Below are 19477 nucleotides of genomic sequence, written 5' to 3'. Positions count from 1 at the left end.
ATCGGTCGGACAGCGGAATATATTATGAGTGTGTCGTGGACGCTTTAAAAATGTAACCTAATTAATAAGTTAGCAAGGTCATGGTACGTTTGAGTTGATTAAATTTCGTTTTAATTTAATCATGTTTTTAGGGATCGGTTAGTTTTATTAAAAACTTGATGTTTTTTTTTTATTTGTATCAATATTCATAATACAAATTGATTTTTATTATTATTGTTATATTAATAATACTAGCTGTGCCCGCGACACACGACGCGACGCGTTTGAACTTAAAAAAAAAAATTGTACCCTAAGTTACTCCTTATTATATCAGTTATCTGCCAGTGAAAGTCGCATCACAATCGGTCCAGCTATTCCAGAGATAACTCGGAACAAACAGACATACAGACAAAAATTGTAAAAAATATTATTTTAGTATATGTACCGTGCATACGTATGTATGCATTGAATAAAAAGGGCTATTTTAATATTACAAACATGTCTGTTTGTAATATTAAAATAGCTCCAATTTTATTATATGTATAGATTTGTTTATGAAATATTTTATACATATATTGTAGTAACAAAATAAAACGCACTTTAAGAGTTTAAGTATAGTTTTAATTATATTTGTATTACATTCATCATTTTATTATACTAGGTGTTAAGATTTTGTTGACGCCTGGGTAAGTAAAAACTGCTCGTCATATAGCTTACCATCAAACGGCGATACCAAAAATTGTTGTGTTTCGATTTGAGGGAAATTATTCAATATTAAGACTCTTCATAACTTGTCACATTAAATAGTATTCTCTATTCAATTTCTATTTCTATTCAAATTCATAAAGGGCTACCTGTACCTAATAATCACTCACAAAATTAAGGGGATTTTCATTTTTCATTGGAGTTCTGCTGTTGATTATTTCATTAATTTATGATCAATTTGACAGTCGATTTACGATTATATAATGTAGTTATAATTATTGCTATATTTGGAGTCGGTGTCAGCCGTGTCGCAAACGATACGAGAGTACTTTAATTTGACAGAAATAATTTACTTTTCGTATTCTTTTATTTGTATTATTCGCTCTCGTTCTAAGAATCAGTTTTCAGTAAGGCATACAAAAGTAAACCAAGTCCTTAGAGATCTAGATTGTTTTATAATAAATTTTATGAAATTCGATATTGAATGTAATAGTACTCATTGTTACTAAAATGAACGGAACTATCGATGAATGAATCTGACTCGTACTTTGCGGTTTTATTCAAATCAATATTCATTAATTGACCCCATTTATTATTAAAATTATACAAGTGAAGAAGTTAATTTGTTATGTTTTTATTTATTATTAAGTAATCGAGTGGGTCTCGGTAATCGTATATCTGTAGGTCTTGCTTATAATATAACTAGTTGTAACCCGTGGCTATGATCGCGTTTTTGGTTGTTGGCTGCCATGTATCAGGCAAAAAAGTAGTCTATGTCCTTTAAGGAGTTTAAGATTGCTTCATGTCAAGTTTCATCAAATTCGGTACATACAGGACAGACAGAGTTACTTTTACATTTATAATATTAATATAGATTAATGTGAAAGTGTTAATATGAATCACGTTCCAACTTAAGAAAAACTAAAACTGAAGTAATTACTATACAAATTGTTTAAGAAAAAGAAATATTTGATGAAAACTTAGCATAGCATAATTTGTTGTAATCCTGACCTTTAAACTATGAAGCCCCATAAGCCGGACATTAACAAACATTGACTACTCTACATAAAAACGCTGTTTAAACTGTTGCTTTCTTTTTCTTGCAAATGTCAAATTAATTGTGAGAGAAAGAGACAAAATAGCGTTTAAGTGGTACTCACTGAATAAGGCTATGAATCGTTTATGATTTTTTTTTAAGTAATAGGTTCACGCATCGTTGATTTTAAGATTTATATCTTTACAGTTATTGTTGCCAAGTATCTGGCATATTACCATTAATATATGTAAACCATTGCTTACGAAAAACATAGAAAAGGTCAAACAAAAAATAAACACATGGAGTTATTATGGACGAAATATTTCATTTGCCATTTATTATTTCCGGGAAGTCTAGTTCACTCAACTGGCAGGAGGAGGAAATAATTATATCTTTATTGATGTTCACTATGTCCATACATATATTGAAATTGCCTTTAATTAATATCAATATAGAATGTATCTCTTATTATTATCTATCCTAATATCGGGCCTATTTTTTATTTACTTTTGAGTGCACAGGGAGGCAATATTTAAAAAAGGAACAGTCCAGAATATCGGTCCACGTGTTAAGGATCTTGTTGCTGGAGGTCCAAAACTGACTCCAATATAACGTTCGCGATATTATATTCGCGAATCCAGTACTTTGGCTTCAGCAAACATTAGCAAACTTCAGCAAATAACTTCATTAGGATACGATATACAAATATAATATATACATATTCCATGCAATTTGCGAACAGTTCTTGATTGGAATTTATTTTCAAAAATCAAAATCAAAATAAACTTTATTCAAGCGGGCTTTTACAGGCACTTTTGAACATTAACAATTAAGTGAAGCTACCAACGGTTCGGAATGTAGATTCTACCGAGAAGAACCGGCAAGTTACTCTTTTTCAACATTTAAAAAATACAATTATATTAGTTAAATACAATTATATATGTATGTAATGTGTCCTGCCTGGAAGTCAACAGGTATTAATTCCAAGCTTTTTTATCATCTACAAAATCTTGTATCGAATGTTATTAACAATACTTACGTCACTATGTTATTAGTAAATGTATATTCAATTTACTCGACATCAAATACGACTTTTTGTCATTAATTAATTATAATTCATATTATATATTGTTTTAGATCTCAACTAATTATATTAAGTCAAGGTCAAATTTGTTTGAATCTCTTGCCATTGAAATAGACTTTACAAACATCAATACTTTCTAATGCTAGGCTAGTGTAACACAAGGGACATAACATCTTCGTTCTAATGGTTGGCGATGCATTAACGGTGTAAGGTATTGCATATGGATCTCATGGGGGTTGACCACTTACCAGGTAGGAGGGTATATGACTTTTATTAATAAAACGAATACCTGAAAGTGTCATTGTAATATAGCTATGATTTATACTCGTGTCTTGTATATTAGATTTTTTTTTTGTATAGAATAGTTTTTATGATCTTACTTTTTCTTTATTTAGTTCACCAACTTACTACATTTGTATATGACAGTAAGCTTACAAACTACTGAGAAAAATGGTAAACTAATTATAGGAAACCAACGCATAAAATAAGGATTTTGATAAAAAGTAACAATTACATACAAGAATATAGAAAATGTATATCTATGCTAACCTTAATTATAAGGAAAGTCAAAATGAACAATAATTTTAAAATAAACATTAAATGAAACAAAAGACACCAAATATATTTACTTTGAGCTGAGATGGCCCAGTGGTTAGAACGTGTGCATCTTAATCGATGATTTCGGGTTCAAACCCAGGCAAGCACCACTATATATAAATGCTTAATTTGTGTTTATAATTCATCTCATGCTCGTCGTGAAGGAAAACATCGTGAGGAAACCTGCATGTGTCTAATTTCATCGAAATTCTGCTACATGTGCATTCCACCAACCCGCTGTTCCTGTTTTCTGTTGTTGTTAATGAACAGCGTTTGGAATATGTAACCCAAACCCTCTCCTTAATGGAAGAGGAGCAGAGGGTAATTTACAGGCTTTTTTGTTACTTTACTTTTTACTTTTATATTTATTTTTACTCTGACTCTATTTAAAGCTACGACGAATAAAAAATTGAACGAAAATAACAGCTGACGATCGCCTTGGACAATACACAATATGATTGGCATTCTTGGAAATTTTTCGAAACCCTTCATATTTGCCCACTGTCCATATTTTGCTGGACATAGACCTCTTCAAATGCACATGCATGTGATCTTTCTTCGGCTACTCGCATTCATCCATAGGCCGAGTAAAAGAATCAGTCACCTCGTTCAGCATTTGTTGTAGGTTTTGCAGCGTTCCTGCCATCGGATCCCTTAGTCTAAAGCTATTTACATAAAAGGAATACACGGATACAATGACCTAGTTAGCTATATCACAAAAAAATAACCATATTAACATGCTATCAAATCTTTATCCATTCTTAGACTGAAATAAGTTGCAAAATAATCTGATTCTTTGTCTTTAAGTTAATAGAGAACATACAAGTCAAATTCTCTTGTTTATAATACTAGAATGATAAATATTGAAGTACAGTTGAGATATCTCCACGTTAACACTTCAAATGGTTTGTTAATTAATCTAATTACCTCGCTGTTCAAGTAGCTAGTTTAGGAGGCTACAAATCTCAGCGGGTTTTGAATCATGATTTGGGCCTGTAGAAACTCATTGTGTTTTTGATAATAGAAGCTTATTTATATATATTATAATAGGAATATTGATGGTATTTTTTATAATATAATCAGGTGGATTGGCAAATTGGTCACCTCATGTGACCCCCAAATTCTTGGGGGCTAAGACTAAAAAGTATCTCCCTCTCATCCGTACAGTGTTAAGTATTGTTATTTGGTGGTAAAATATCTGACGACCTTATCAGTCACTACCTACTTATGCTGGGCTGTACAAAGCTTTACCACCAATAAAAATCACGTGTTAGTAAAGAATATTACACCTGATTTTCCGGCGATCATCTCAGTCTATTGTCCTATGTGATTTTAAGACTAAGGGAATCGCGCCAGAGAAAGCCATATTTTTTACGCTGTGGAAACCTTCATTAAAGTACCACCCCTGGGGACGCGAACAGGGTTTTGTGGAATTCCTACCCATTAAATCCCTTAGCACGGATTGCAGAGGTAGCGGGATTGTATGGATATACCCGTAACCCATTCTCGGCTCTTCCCTTACAGTGCAGAGCCATAAAGGCCAGTCATCAAGTTATGTTCATCACAATTAATTCAGTCGCTATGAATTGAAATTACACGACGGTAAGCTTAAGAGTTCGATAAATATAAAATTATATTAGATTACAAATAAAAATCTTGAGATATAAACTTCTAACTACAAATAGTGGGTTGAAAAGGGCTTCCACACAGGACTTACACTTTTTTCACTCTGTGATTGATGACCACAGCCGATTACTATTCAGCCCAATAATGTTATCAAGGTCTATTATATTAGGCAATTTATGTGCCTTAAAATATCGTTCTCTTTTGTGTGGTCGGGTTTCACGCTGATTCTAACCACTTGAGAGAACATAAATGAAATGAAAAGTCATATACTTGTTTTTTTTGTACCTGTCATTGGTCATGTGAAATTCTGATATTTTTCTATTTTTAGCTCAACTAGTAGGCACTATAAGGTTAGGTTCGAATGATTATACTTGAAATTAAAAGGGATTTTGACCTTTATGTTTAGCTTGTTCAAGGCTATTGCGCGAAAAATTAAATTTGTTAAATTTGTTCTAGCCTTTTCAGCAGGAAAACGAGAGAAATGACAAAGCTTATATGCGAATTATCGTAGGAATTGTAACAAGACTGCTTGTAGTGGTAGGCCTTCAAGTAAGGGGTTATTGGTAATTCCAATAACCCCTTACCAAAATTATCATCACGATGATGATGATTTTGGATTATGCATATGCGGCATTTTTGAGTCATCATTTTTTTTATCAAAATTTGTCAAAAATGCACGTTCAAAAATTATATTTTGAATATGGGGGTTAAAATTATTGAAAAAGTCACACCTATCACCTCCTAAAGGGAAAACGTAGAATTACTAATAACCCTGTATATGTAGGTATATATGAAATTAGAAGTACCTATCATAAGGTATTCATAAATTAGATTGAGTTCACAATTTATATGCCTTATTTATCAAAAATGAACTTTAAAAAGAAGTCACAAAGTTTAAATTAGATAAACAGTTCTTCGAAATTCTATTAACCGCTTGTCAAAATTTGCAAATATTACTTTCGGCTGTTTGAAGACGCCGGGCACGTATTCTAGTTTCTCAACATTACCATCTTCAAAGAAAAAAGGACTCTATTCTTATACAGTTTAGTTTTCTTTTCTTTTGTATTGCGTAGTTACTGTTACCCATTTAAAGGAAAAGTAACTTTAACGGCAAGTTGTTTAAGCTTAAAATTCTTTGTTTCCTATAAATCTATCTCATCTCAAGGATGGTACATCTGAAAATTGATAGTGGGTCAATGGCTTTTCCTGGACCTGAAAGATTTTGTTGTTTTTAGGTCAGACTATCCATCTATTCTAAGAGAAGTTTTATCGACAATTTTTCAAGTCTTTAATTATTTGAAAACATTTTGAGATATATTACCCTTTAGACGTTAGATATATGATAATGATGAAAAAGAGTAACTACTGTTTTCCAAAGCGATGGAACATTTAATAAATTTAATTTAACGATTCGAAAGTGTTTTTATAATCTTATTTTTTTAATACATATTGGTACTGCGAGGAATATTAACTAATAACCCTTAACTTTTATTATTACATAGCCAATGCCTTACCAACCGTAATAACTAAGGTGATACGTTCCTTATGCATATAGTTACTTTTTCTCACGCACTCTTCAAACCGGAACACAACAATGCCAAGGTTTCCACAAAGACATACCAACAAGTGAAGTACCTAATCGAGCTATATTTTAAGAATTGTATATACGTACCGTTGACACGAAAATTGCGATGGTGATGCTGCCTCGAAGTAAAAACATGAAGGCACTTCCAAAAAAACTCCATCAAGATACTAAGAATATATTAAGGGCACAGACACACAGACAAAGATTTATAGTTTCAAGAAGAAAAAAAGTTGAAACGATTTTTCCATCTTCTTCATCTTCATCATCTCTTTCAGTGATTCTCCAAGAGCAAAAAAACGTCAAGTTTTCTTATTCAACGTCTGAAAATATCAAAAGAACGAAAGTAAAAGTAAATAGTCTAACATTATTAGCTCTCACCTCAAATAGTTACAGGAATTTCACGCGAGCTAGTCAGTCCAAAAGGTCGTTAGTCGCGTGCACCGAGGCGGAATAATTGAATTACAGCAACGGTTATAGCATGGACGTGATAGTTATGCAACGACGATGTGCACGCTAATACGACTCTTATGTACCCGAGAGGTGATTGGGCTGAAGTAAATAAATACGTTGAAATTTATTCGACGCGTCTTTCAATTTCCAATTCGCCTTTTTTATATATTTATTTTTATGTGATTGTAATGAGAAAATGGGATTGGAAAACTTCAGGAGTTTACAAGGATTATAGGAAATTCAGATAATATTTATGATAGATCAGGACACTTAAAGATTTATACAGATTTTTTGCGATGATAGGAACCCAACTGGGACAACTGATGGTAAATGGTTAAAAAATAAGCCACCAGACAATGGAAGATAAGGTGTTACGTTCATGGTACTTGTAGTACAATTGGATCCCTTACTCTTTAAAAATAAAATGCTTGAACATAGAAAGTGTAATGGATGGTCTATTTAGATGAACTTGTTCACCTTACCACCTGTGACACTTGACACGGCTTGGCAATAAAATATTACACGTACATACACGTTACACCAAATGCACTGATAGTAGAGATTAGATTATGAAAAAAAATATATAATAGGAAATGTGTATTTTGATGTAACATAGAATATGTTCGATTGTGAATATAGTTGAAGAGGAAATCGTCACTCGTATGCTTTTCTGTGGTAAAACTGTAACGGATTTTATAACGGTACACTTATACCGAAACTCCATATTACGAATTTATAGACTACACGACAAGCAATGTTGTTTCCAAAAGCAGTCAATGAACAAAGGAATACACTTTTATGGTCATTACTAATTCTAATTAAATAGCTATAATTATGGTGACTCGGAGATTTTTTTTTTAAGAAATCCTTGTGGAGCTACATAGAGATTCTATGAATCCATAGTTCCTAGCAATTTCCCTACCTAGCCAGGCTACCCAGTTATAACTTGAGTCAGGTTTACTTTTCTTCAATGATATATCTCTAATATATGTACATAATATGTTTTATGTTATGACATTTTTTAGAAGTGTTATTGCTCTATGATAATATACTATGTGTATATCAATAAAATCCATCGCATATGTCTGCAGTTCTATCTAAAAAAACCTTAGATTAATTATTGATACATCTAGATGCTGCGTTGTACTACAAAAGAAACAGAAACAAATGAACCAATTTTTTTACCTTGGTGTGCGTGACAGCTACGTCTGACACGCCAAACGTCATACCACTTTATTAATATGTGTGTACTTTTATCTGTGCTCTCTTGGCACAAATAAAAGCCATATATTAAAAAAAAAAAAAAATGTGTGTACTTAGTGATCAACTCCTGGCCTTATTTCATCGCCTTCTTAACATTGACAGTTAATCTGGAATTAATAATCAAATAATTTGAGTGGATCTTCCGGCAATCTTCGCGTTTATTCTAAACAGTTCGCCTGTAAAAATATTCTTTAATTTAGTTTAAGTTTTTTTTTTTTGTTATAAAACCGTTGTACCGCTCAAACCTCGCCTTGGGCGAAAGTTACACAGACGTGCAGTCTATACAGCGAGCAATTTGTGAGATGTTAGACATAGCATTGGAAGGTACCTAGAACATAACCCTTCGTTACCAGGTCACGCTTTATAAATAGCGTTGATTAAGTAAAAATATAAATAAAGACTACAATTCTGTCTACGTGACACAAGGAAATTCGCATTCGAGACAGAAATAATCATTGTGCATACTCTACGCTGAAATTTTCTGATCGAAATTAAATTACTAGCTGATACTAAATATACTACATAATTTGTCTATTTACGACATCACATCAGAAGCTACTAAAATTATCAGCATTCCTTTACTATATTACCCGTGTATTATATACAAAAACCTTCCTATCGTATCACTCTATCTATTGCGTTGCGTAATTTTAAGATCTAAAAATACATAAAGACAGACAACGCTAAGTAACTTAATTTTATATGTAATGATTTTATTATGAAGTTATTATGTCTACCTCATCGAGTTAAAAAATTAATGCTGTTACAACTAAATAGACATTATCAAAGTGGAATTCTCTTTTGCATCGCGAACGTTTCATTTCGAAACGTTACACGAGGAAACGTTGTATATTCTACTTAAAAATTTGACTCTCATCGCGCTTAAAGCAGTTTCGCTTCAAAAATTAAAGCGGCTGCAACTCTACATATGCGATAGAACACTTGCGTTGAAAACGTTTAATTTTAAAAAGACATATCATGTAGAAACGTTACTTCGAATGAATGACATTTTTAATTCGTTGCTTCAATAGCTAAAGGGTATGCGGACCGCTTAGAAAAGTCGCGGCTTCGACCCTGAATTCTTGGACAATTGTCATGCTTACTAGCACAAGGCTAGCTATGAGTTAGGTAATTATTGATAATGTGATAAATCATATATTTTATAAAGGTATTTTAGACAGTATATTTTGAAGAGCGGGTTGTTAAAATGAACACAAACTGGAAGCAACGATAGGTTGGATACTTGATTTTATAAAGGTATTTCAGACAGCATATTTTGAAGATCGGGACTAAAATGAATGCTCACTGGAAGCAATACTAGGTTGCAGGTGTCAGTGTAAGCCTGTTTGTCATCCTACCCGTTGATTATTCTACCGCCAATCAGAATAACTTAGTATTGTTGTGTTACAATAAAAGTGATTGAGCTGGTGCAAATACACGGGATAATATCTCAGGTAGTTGAAGAGATTGAAGTATTGGTGATGTGACGAAAGATAAAATAGGTACTTGGGGTTATGGGCCATATTTTAATTAAAAAGAGCCGAGATGATTCAGTTGTTAGAACGCGTGCATCTTAACCGATAATTGCGAATTCAAACCCAGGCAAGCACCACTATATATATGTGCTTAATTTGTGTTTATAATTCATCTCGTGCTCGGCGGTGAAGGACAACGTGAGGAAACCTGCATGTGTCTAATTTCATCGAAATTCTGCCACATGTGCATCCCAACAACCCGCATTGGAACAGCGTGGTGGAATATGTTCCAAACCCTCTCCTTAATGGAATAGGAGGCCTTATCCCAGCAGTGGGAAATTTACAGGCTGTTACTTTACTTTATAGGCCATGATGTTATATTACTTTTGTATGTAGTTACACTGTTTCACTAACCGTTATAACAATACAACGATACTAAACATTGCTGTTCACTGTTCACTGATACGTTTTTACTTCATAGAGAATATTAATAGACGATTAGAGTTTGGTATTCATTAATAATAAACAAAACCATCGGCAGGCGTTGTCTGCCATTATATACTAAAACCTATTTTGAAACATGCTGTATCATGTATTACAAGTTTAATGTATATTGGCTTAGTAACTTGGTCAGTTAAGCCAGACGGAGTCTCATTTACTTATATATAATAACAGTCAATTGAAAACTAGTCATTTTTTTATATTTTCTATGATAGTAATTGTAATTGGAATTTATTGTATTTGTATTAGCCGGCTGGCTAATGCACAGTCTAGTGTTCTAAATTTAAATGTAGTCTTTATTAATATAAAGAGAAAGTCAATATATCAAAGTATATAGTTGTGTTTAGACATGTGTGAGTGTAATCCAAATACGTTACACGCTTAACGTTATTCACATATGTGTGTGTATGAAATATGATAGAGCTAAGATTATTAACATATGTGTGTGTAAGAGCAGCTATTTAATTATTCTTGTAGTATATTTTATATCGAATTCACTTTCGTTTTACAAAAAAACGTAACCATTTTCTTCTGAACTTCAGCGAATATGTTCGCGTTTTAATGATTCATGATGCTATGCACATATTTTATCCGTGACAGCTTTCAAGCAAACGCACATATTTATTTAGTTGCCAGACATGTTTTGAACGCGGCTCTGTCTAAATATTCACGCTAGATGTAATTATGAAAGTATATAATAGTATGAAGTCTATCTGAGAACGAGAGAAAGATTGCAATTGCTTCATCACCGGCTACAAATATAACAATAGCTACGTTATATAATCGTAAATCGACTTCTAAGTAGTTTAATATTTTTCAAATCATTTTACCTAGGAAGACTGTAAAAAATATGTTAAACATGCAATTATTTTTATTACTTTTTAGTGCATTTTTATTTGTTTTAAAATAGTGTTTTGTTTGAAGTCGGTTTTTCTTTTTGTTAAAATTTTATTTATTATATTCAAATCAATATATTATTATTTCAAACGTATGACCATATCTGAAAGGTCATAAAACATTAAATTAAAAGTAAAACTACTACTACTACGCTACTTTCAATATTCTACTGAAAATAATCAGCATGATTCTCTTTAGTATCTTCAATCAAATTAAACAACTATACCAAATTTTATATAGCATATATTTATGTGTAAAATTACCCGTAAATGTCTTATTAAAAAAATTATCAGCACATTTTTTTATCGTCTAAAACAATTTATTTATGTACACCTATATACATATAAACATATATATTATGTAGTGATCGTTATCTATACTTCTTTACTGATATTATAAATTTAAAAGTAACTCCGTTTGTCTGTCGCTCTTTCACGAGGAAACCACTGAACCGAATTTGATGAAATTCGGTATGACGTAAACTTGAAGTTTAAGGACATTACAACCAACACCCTAAAACGCGAGCGAAGTCGTGAACGAGAATTATTAGGGTCTTTTTTCTTTTTTTTTATATGGTATAGGTTGGCGCACGAGCATATAAGCCACCTGATGATAAGTGGTTACTATCACCCATAGACAATGACGCTGTAATAAATATTAACTATTCCTTACATCTTCAATGTGCCACCAACTTTGGAAACTTAGATGTTATGTCCCTTGTGCCTGTTGTTATACTGGCTCACTTACCCTTCAAACCGGAACACAACAATACTGAGTAACTGTTATTTGGCGGTAGAATAACTATATAATAACAGTGTATAATTAAGGTTGTATTTAATATAACATTTATATTGTTATGCAAAGTTCAAAGTACCCGCTGCATCTTATTTTAGAAATGAATATTCTAGATACTTCAGAATGGTTGACTTAGCGGAGTTGGAAACTTGGTGAATAAGTTCACTCCCTATAGAAGAACATCCATGAAGTTTCATTAAATGGAAAAATTGTTCAATTTTATTAATTAAATCCATACTTTTATACAAAAATGTTCGATGTTCGATGTTCGAGTCGAGATGACCCAGTGGTTAGAACGCGTGCATCTTAACCGATGATTGCGGGTTCAAACCCAGGCAAGCACCGCTGATTTATGTGCCTAATTTGTCTTTATAATTCATCTCGTGCTCAACGGTGAAGGAAAACGTCGTGAGGAAACCTGCATGTGACAAATTTCATAGAAATTCTGCCACATGTGTAATCCACCAACCCGCATTGGAACAGCGTGGTGGAATATATTCCAAACCTTCTCCTCAAAGGGAGAGGAGGCCTTTAGCCCAGCAGTGGGAATTTACAGGCTGTTGTTGTATTGTGTTGTGTTCGATTATATAAAATAAGAATTTTATCAGTGAGGCCCTAATACTTTCCGAGGTCAATCAACCCTTGTAATTTCGTTATATCTCACTTGTAATGTGTTTCGTTGATCGATTAGTTATTTTTCAAACGTCCTCTTTATTCGTTCTTGAAGCGTTACACTAACTTATGAAGAGAAAACTACCACCCGTTCGAAATTGGAAAAACCCGGCGTTACGAATACTCAGCAAAAGACACAGAGGATTATTAATAAAGACATCAAACTAACCAATCACAGATAGCTATCTAAAATATTTAATTAATGACTTCTGTCAGTGATTTTCCCGCCAGTTAGATTGAACCAAGAACTAGGTAGGTAGTGTACATAAGTTTCACATCATATATATTATTCTATATTCAACAACAATCGCTCATAACAAAGATAATATTTTTATGACACATTTTGTGTGGTTTTGGTAAAAATTAACGTGGAACAAATATACTGAAGCATAGTAAGGCATACCATAACTCTTGTTTGATGACGCTGATAATATTAAAATTTACTAATTCTGTTATTTATATTGTTTATAGACACATTCTAATAAATGTAAGGTATTTTATATTACCAGTGAAAAAAATAAATGTGTATTTAAATTTATAAAAATAAATGTATTATTATTATTCAAAGAAACAGCGTACACTCGAAATATTTTTATAATATAAAGAGAAACATAATATCTGATGTTAGGGATTGGGGACGATATAGGAAAAGGTTCTAAAGGCCTAAAATAACACGGACCCATTTCTGTAGCCCGTCCCACTTATTGTTATGATAATAAAAACCTCAATAAATCTGTTACAATCGCTTCTATACCCTTTTAATATCAAATACAGGTTCTAAGGAACATTCCTATTATCTATTATGTAAGGCATTTTTGTAGTATATTTTTATTTCGCGATTTAGTAGAACAATCATTTTTACTTAAAATTTTTCGTTTATGTACTTTTTAAAAATTTAATCGGCCACAAAATTTATATTTTTATATAATAAAAAAAAATAGGTATAAGAATAAAAATGCTTAAAAATATATTTTCTCTTATTTAAATTTTTATTATGTGAACTACATACCATAAAAAATGGTTGCTCTAAAACGTAAATATAATAATTTTATTCGATTATTTCAAGTATCGCATTGCATAATCAATTTAGTTCAATTATATTTACACTGTTTTCTTAGAAAAATGTAAAGACATTCGCTGAAAGTGTAAACAGGTTAAAAATATAGGTCGTTAATGATTGTAAACAACGCCATCTATCGACGACGGAATAGAACTAAAAATAGTCCTGTTTTATCAACATAACCGACCGCGCATGCGATATGCTCGAGGCCACGGTCAAAACGACGTACACAAAGTTCCCAGGCAATAAGGCGAACGCACACAAACGCGATCTGCCATCACTGTCAAACGTGTGCCGCTTGTCAGAATGTGTTCCATATCATAATTACAGTGTTTATGTGTTTTTAATGTGAAAAAGCCTTGAAAAAGTAAGTATTGTTATATTATTTAACCTCTAGTGTAATCGAAACAGTATATCAGTCTTTTCTTGTTAGAAAATTGCATTCTTTTTTGAAGTTGAATAATGTTCACCTGTGTGGGTGTATCGGGCTCTTGTATGAGGAGTGTCGCAATATTTTAATCAATGACATATTCTATTAAAATAACTTATTAGAACCGGTAATTAATTATTTTTCAATTTATAGATAATATTTTGTGTTGTATATAAGTGACATTTTTGACTAGTAACATAAATCCGATATGGTCTAGTGGCTAGGATACCTGGCTCTCACCCAGGAGGCTCGGGTTCGATTCCCGGTATCGGAATGATATTTTTTTGATTATTTTTCATAATATTATTTCTAACCATTATTTTATTTTCAGATCCAAGATGAATATAAAAGCAGCTTTAGCCATTTGCATGGTTTTTGTTGGATGCTGTTCCAACGTAGTATTTTTGGAGTTGCTTGTTAAGGAAGATCCAGGATCCGGCAACTTGGCCACTTTTCTGCAGTTCCTATTTATTGCTACCGTTGGATTCTGCACAGTCGGAAAGTTCGGCTTCGCTAAACGAAACATTCCATTCAAACAATATATTCTCCTCGTGGGTTTTTTTTGGACAAGCAGCGTCACAAACAATTATGCATTTGAATTCAACATATCTATGCCGTTACACATGATATTCAGAGCTGGATCATTAATGGCGAACATGGCTATGGGAGTTTGGATATTGAAGAAAAAATACTCACCACTTAAATATCTTGCCATTTTCATGATTTCAGCTGGTATTTCCATATGTACTATACAATCTAGTGGAGATGTTAAGGCACAAAGAGAAACCCATGCAGACGCTGCTGAAGAAGAGAAATTGAAGTTCATTGACTGGCTTTGGTGGTGTCTGGGCATAGCCATCTTAACCTTTGCGCTATTTGTCTCAGCTAGAATGGGAATATTCCAGGAATCACTATATTCAAAACATGGAAAGCATCCTTGGGAAGCATTGTATTACACGCATTTAATGCCATTAGTAATTTGGATACCGACCACTCCGAATCTGATCAACCACGTCCAAATTGCTCTGAATACACCTGAAATAGATTTCTTAGGATTTGTTTTACCTAGACAGGTTCTATGGATGATCCTATATGTTCTGACTCAGGGTTTGTGCATCAGTGCTGTTTATGTTCTGACAACTGAATGCGCTTCACTGATTGTCACATTAACCGTCACTCTTAGGAAATTTGTTTCATTATTGTTTTCAATTTTATACTTCAGGAATCCATTCACTTTCGGTCACTGGGTGGGTACAGGTCTAGTCTTTCTTGGTACTATGATATTTACCGAACTACTACAGAAGTTCATTCTTATGTTCGTACCAAAGGATAAGAAGAAGGTACAGTAAGATTATGATAGTGTGACGCTGAGTGTTTCTATGGATACCTGATAAATTATTTATAGAATTCCATTTTATTAGCAATCAATGAAATTAATAATGGCTGTTTTTTTAAATTCCTTAACAAATAAGGTTGCATATGTTTATGTATATACTGTAGTGTATCGTTCAAATGATTTGTGATATATATTATAATTGATTATATTTTGCATGTAATTATTTTATCAGGTATCTAAGCATAATAATTTCTTGACAAGGTTACAATGACCTAACAGTTTTTATATTTTACGCTTACAACAAATCTAACATCAATGTAAAAAATTTAATTATTTATAAATATTAATTCAATTATATTACAGTAAAAATAAATTATAATGTTGTAGAAATACATAATGTACAATAATTTTATCAACATTTGATTACATTTGTTAGAAATATAGGTGTCAAAATAGCATAGATATATTTTTTTTTTCAGTTATGACTTTTTTGTGTTGCCATTTAATAATGTTGACATTATGATTGTAAAGTACAATTATTTAAAACATTGGGTATAATTATTGTTGTTATTATTATAATTATTTTTATTAACAATTTTACTATGTGGATGTTTTGCATTTTTAGTATTAAGCAAATATATAAAAAAATAAATGTTAATGAGTTATTAGTGTTGTGAAATAAAAGACTTTTACTGACTTTCAACACTTTTATTAGTTGGTAATATTTACATTTAATATTACATATTCATTATGTATATAAGTAAGTGTGATTTGTGACCGTTAGGATAATGTATTGTTTTCTTTTTAATTATGAAATGTTTGAAAATTTTATAAGAGTGTCACAGCTTGGTAGCTATATGTGTTGCAACATCACTAATTATATTATGCTTTATCATACTTATGTTATGAATTGTATGTTAATTGCTTACTTAGACAAGAAAGCCTGGATGGTTTAAAGTAAATTTGGAATCGATATGGCTTATGACCCTTAACATATAGGTTACTTAACATCTTCCAAAACAGCCCTTCTGTATATACGGATGAAGAAGGTGAAAGCTAATTAATATATTTCATATTTATATAACACGCCCCCCCCCATTTCAGTACGTTCCTTCGCAAGTATAATAATTACTTGTATTATATAATATGTAAGATAAAAATATCTCTACATATTCTATAGAGTACCACTTCTATTATTGTTTCAATAGTAAAACATGATATTACTAATATTAAGCCATTATCAACCTTATTACAATGTCTCAAGGTTCATTCAGGAACAAATATAGTTTCGAGTCAATGGTCTTGAATCTTGAATATTTCATAATTATCGAACATTAAACAATCAACCTATTTCAAATTTCTCCGTAAGTATTTAGTAACAAACAATATAAATTATTTATTGGAAGAAGTGTATGGACGATTTACCTTAAAAAAACCTATTTTTTTTAAGGTAAATCGTCCATACACTTCCACGTTTGAGGTTTGTGATTGTCTTCAAAACTATTGATCAGATTAAGATAGGTGATTCGTTATGATGTATTATATACTACATTATATACTGCATTGACTTTTAATTTCGTATTCGCTACTAGTTCAGCTCCCGCTGTCTTTTGTTTTGTCATTCTATGATGTAAGTGGTAAATTGTATGGGTACGTAAAGGGTATTGTATCTATAACACTTAAAATTATAATTAAGATGATTTACAATTAGGTATTCGAAAGATTTTTAAGTTGACGGTCTCTATGGTCGAGTGGTGTGTACACCGGTTTTCATGGGTACGCCACTCTGAGGTCCCGGGTTCGATTCCCGGCCGAGTCGATGTAGATTACCATTAGTTTTCTATGTTGTCTTGGGGTCTGGGTGTTTGTGGTATCGTCGTTACTTCTGATTTCCATAATACAAGTGCTTCAGCTACTTACATTGGGATCAGAGTAATGTATGTGAAGTTGTCTCATATTTATAAGAAAAAAAAAAATACTACCTTAAGTTGTCGTCTACAGTTTATTATTATCAAGGTGAAAATTTTCATGACTTGAGGATGTACGAATTAAAAATCAATTAACGACCACATCCTGTACGATTTTGTAAGTCGATATAAACTGGTATCACTTGTGGTATATTGGTTCCGTACAATTTTGTGAATATTTGTGTTCCATTCCACGAGTCGAATTCTAAGGGAACAAAATATTCGAACCTCATTGGTCGATACAGGATAGGGTTAAACGGGACACATTCGCCATCTAAAATAATCCCAAGAAATGATTTGTTTCATAAATACCAGACATTTTACAGTGACATAACTTGCAATTTCCTTCTTGAGTTCGTTTTGTGGAATTAACTTTTTCTGGTATAGGTTGGTGGACGAGCAGATGGGCCACTTGATGGTAAGTGGTCACCATCATCCATAGACAATGACGCTGTAAGAAATATTAACTATTCCTTACATCGTCAATGTGCCATCAACCTTGGGAACTAAGTTGTTATGTCCCTTGTGCCTGCAGTTACACTGGCTCACTCACCCTTTAAACCGGAACACAACAATACTGAGTACTGTTATTTTTAGAATAACTGATGAGTGGGTGGTACCTACCCAGACGGGCTTGCACAAAGCCCAACACCAAGTAAAACTAACTTCAAGGCATAGTACTTGTAAATGATTCGATGTTCTTATAAAAATATCAATAAGATCGGTAAATAATTGTGGGAATCATTGGTGAGATGAAGAGCTTATCCAGACAAATCGGTAACGAATGGTTACGATGTATGTATATTGTAGGTAAATTTATTCTTAGATTTATCTTTAAGATAAGCAAGAGATGACTTGCGTTTTGTGGAATCAGTTATCGATGAAATTATGTTCCTTGTGTATCTTACTATGAGTATTGATGTGTTACATAACTGTTTTATGTTTATTATTGACGATTTCAATAAAGTGGTATTAAAATGCTGCATTATTTTCATTTCTATCTAATCTTAAATTATAGATTATACATACACACTGACTGATTTTACGAAGGACGTGAGAAAACCTGCATGTGTATTTCATTGAGATTCTACCCCATGCGTATCTGCATTTGAGCAGCGTTTTGGAATGAGTTCTATACTTCTTTGGGAGAGAAAGTTTTAGCCCAGCTGTGGGACGTTTTCAAGCGGATATTTATTTATCGAAGTTTTATACGAAATAACACTTTTTCCATTCGAATTGTCATCATTTTCAATTTCCTTTATTTATAATACATATGTAGATTACGACAGTTTCTTTTCGATAATCATTAACGAACTCGTTTTTGTATATGTTATTAATTTATGCGAATACCTTTTGACGACATATAAACTAGAAATAAAGCGCGACGAGTTTTCTAAAATAATAGCAAAACTAAAAGTATATTACCTTCATACTTTTGGGATTACCTAATTGTTTTCGTAAATAACGTTACATTGAAGATGGACAGTGTGAAATCTCAAAAATTGTCTCAGTGGTAGTAGTTGGTTTAGTGTGAATAAATTTACTATTCATACTACAAATGCTAAATATGTAAAAACTGTTGTACCTACCTACCTACTACTAAGTAGGTATAGTTTTTAACCTTATTGACACTACCAAATTCTTTGTTATCACTATAGATTTTAAGCTACAATGGCCATATTAATGGGTTTCTTGGTTAAGAAAATTAGCTGTTGCAGTTTATTTTGGTTACATCCTATAATGCAGCCAATACGATCTTTAAGTTATATTAGAAGGCTTTATTCGTTATATATATATATATTTATATATCCAGGGCCCAATGTATTTCGCTTTACTGGCTTATGATGTAATTTCGTATTTTATTTAAAATAAATTGTGACTTACGTCCTTATGTACTATTAGTACGTACTAGGAACAAACAAAAATTAGTCACGAATGCTACTTAAGACAGTTAATAATTCTTTATTTCAGTGATTTACCTTAACGCTTTTACATCCGTATCTAGAAAAGGTTGAAATT

General features: G+C 32.2%; 1 protein-coding gene and 1 non-coding gene across 3 annotated transcripts; both read left to right on the top strand.

The window, feature by feature from the left end:
- Window positions 1-13934: 13934 nt before the first annotated feature.
- On the top strand, window positions 13935-16920 carry LOC124534480 (UDP-xylose and UDP-N-acetylglucosamine transporter-like). 2 transcript variants are annotated; one of them, XM_047110381.1, is made up of 2 exons: window positions 13935-14092; window positions 14487-16920. In XM_047110381.1, exon 2 carries the CDS (start codon window positions 14494-14496, stop codon window positions 15502-15504), a length of 1011 nt encoding a protein of 336 aa, XP_046966337.1. In that variant the 5' UTR covers window positions 13935-14092; window positions 14487-14493; the 3' UTR covers window positions 15505-16920. The 2 variants fall into 2 exon arrangements, with proteins under 2 accessions (XP_046966337.1, XP_046966338.1); XM_047110382.1 differs by lacking the exon at window positions 13935-14092 and adding an exon at window positions 14264-14282.
- Trnae-cuc lies at window positions 14358-14429 on the top strand. The gene has a single exon. It is a non-coding gene; the product is annotated as a tRNA-Glu (tRNA).
- Window positions 16921-19477: the final 2557 nt, after the last annotated feature.

This window comes from Vanessa cardui, chromosome 12 (assembly GCF_905220365.1).
Source record: "Vanessa cardui chromosome 12, ilVanCard2.1, whole genome shotgun sequence".
Lineage (NCBI taxonomy): Eukaryota > Metazoa > Arthropoda > Insecta > Lepidoptera > Nymphalidae > Vanessa > Vanessa cardui.
The sequence above is the reverse complement of the archived record's forward strand: the minus strand, read 5'-3'. Positions and strand labels throughout refer to the sequence as shown.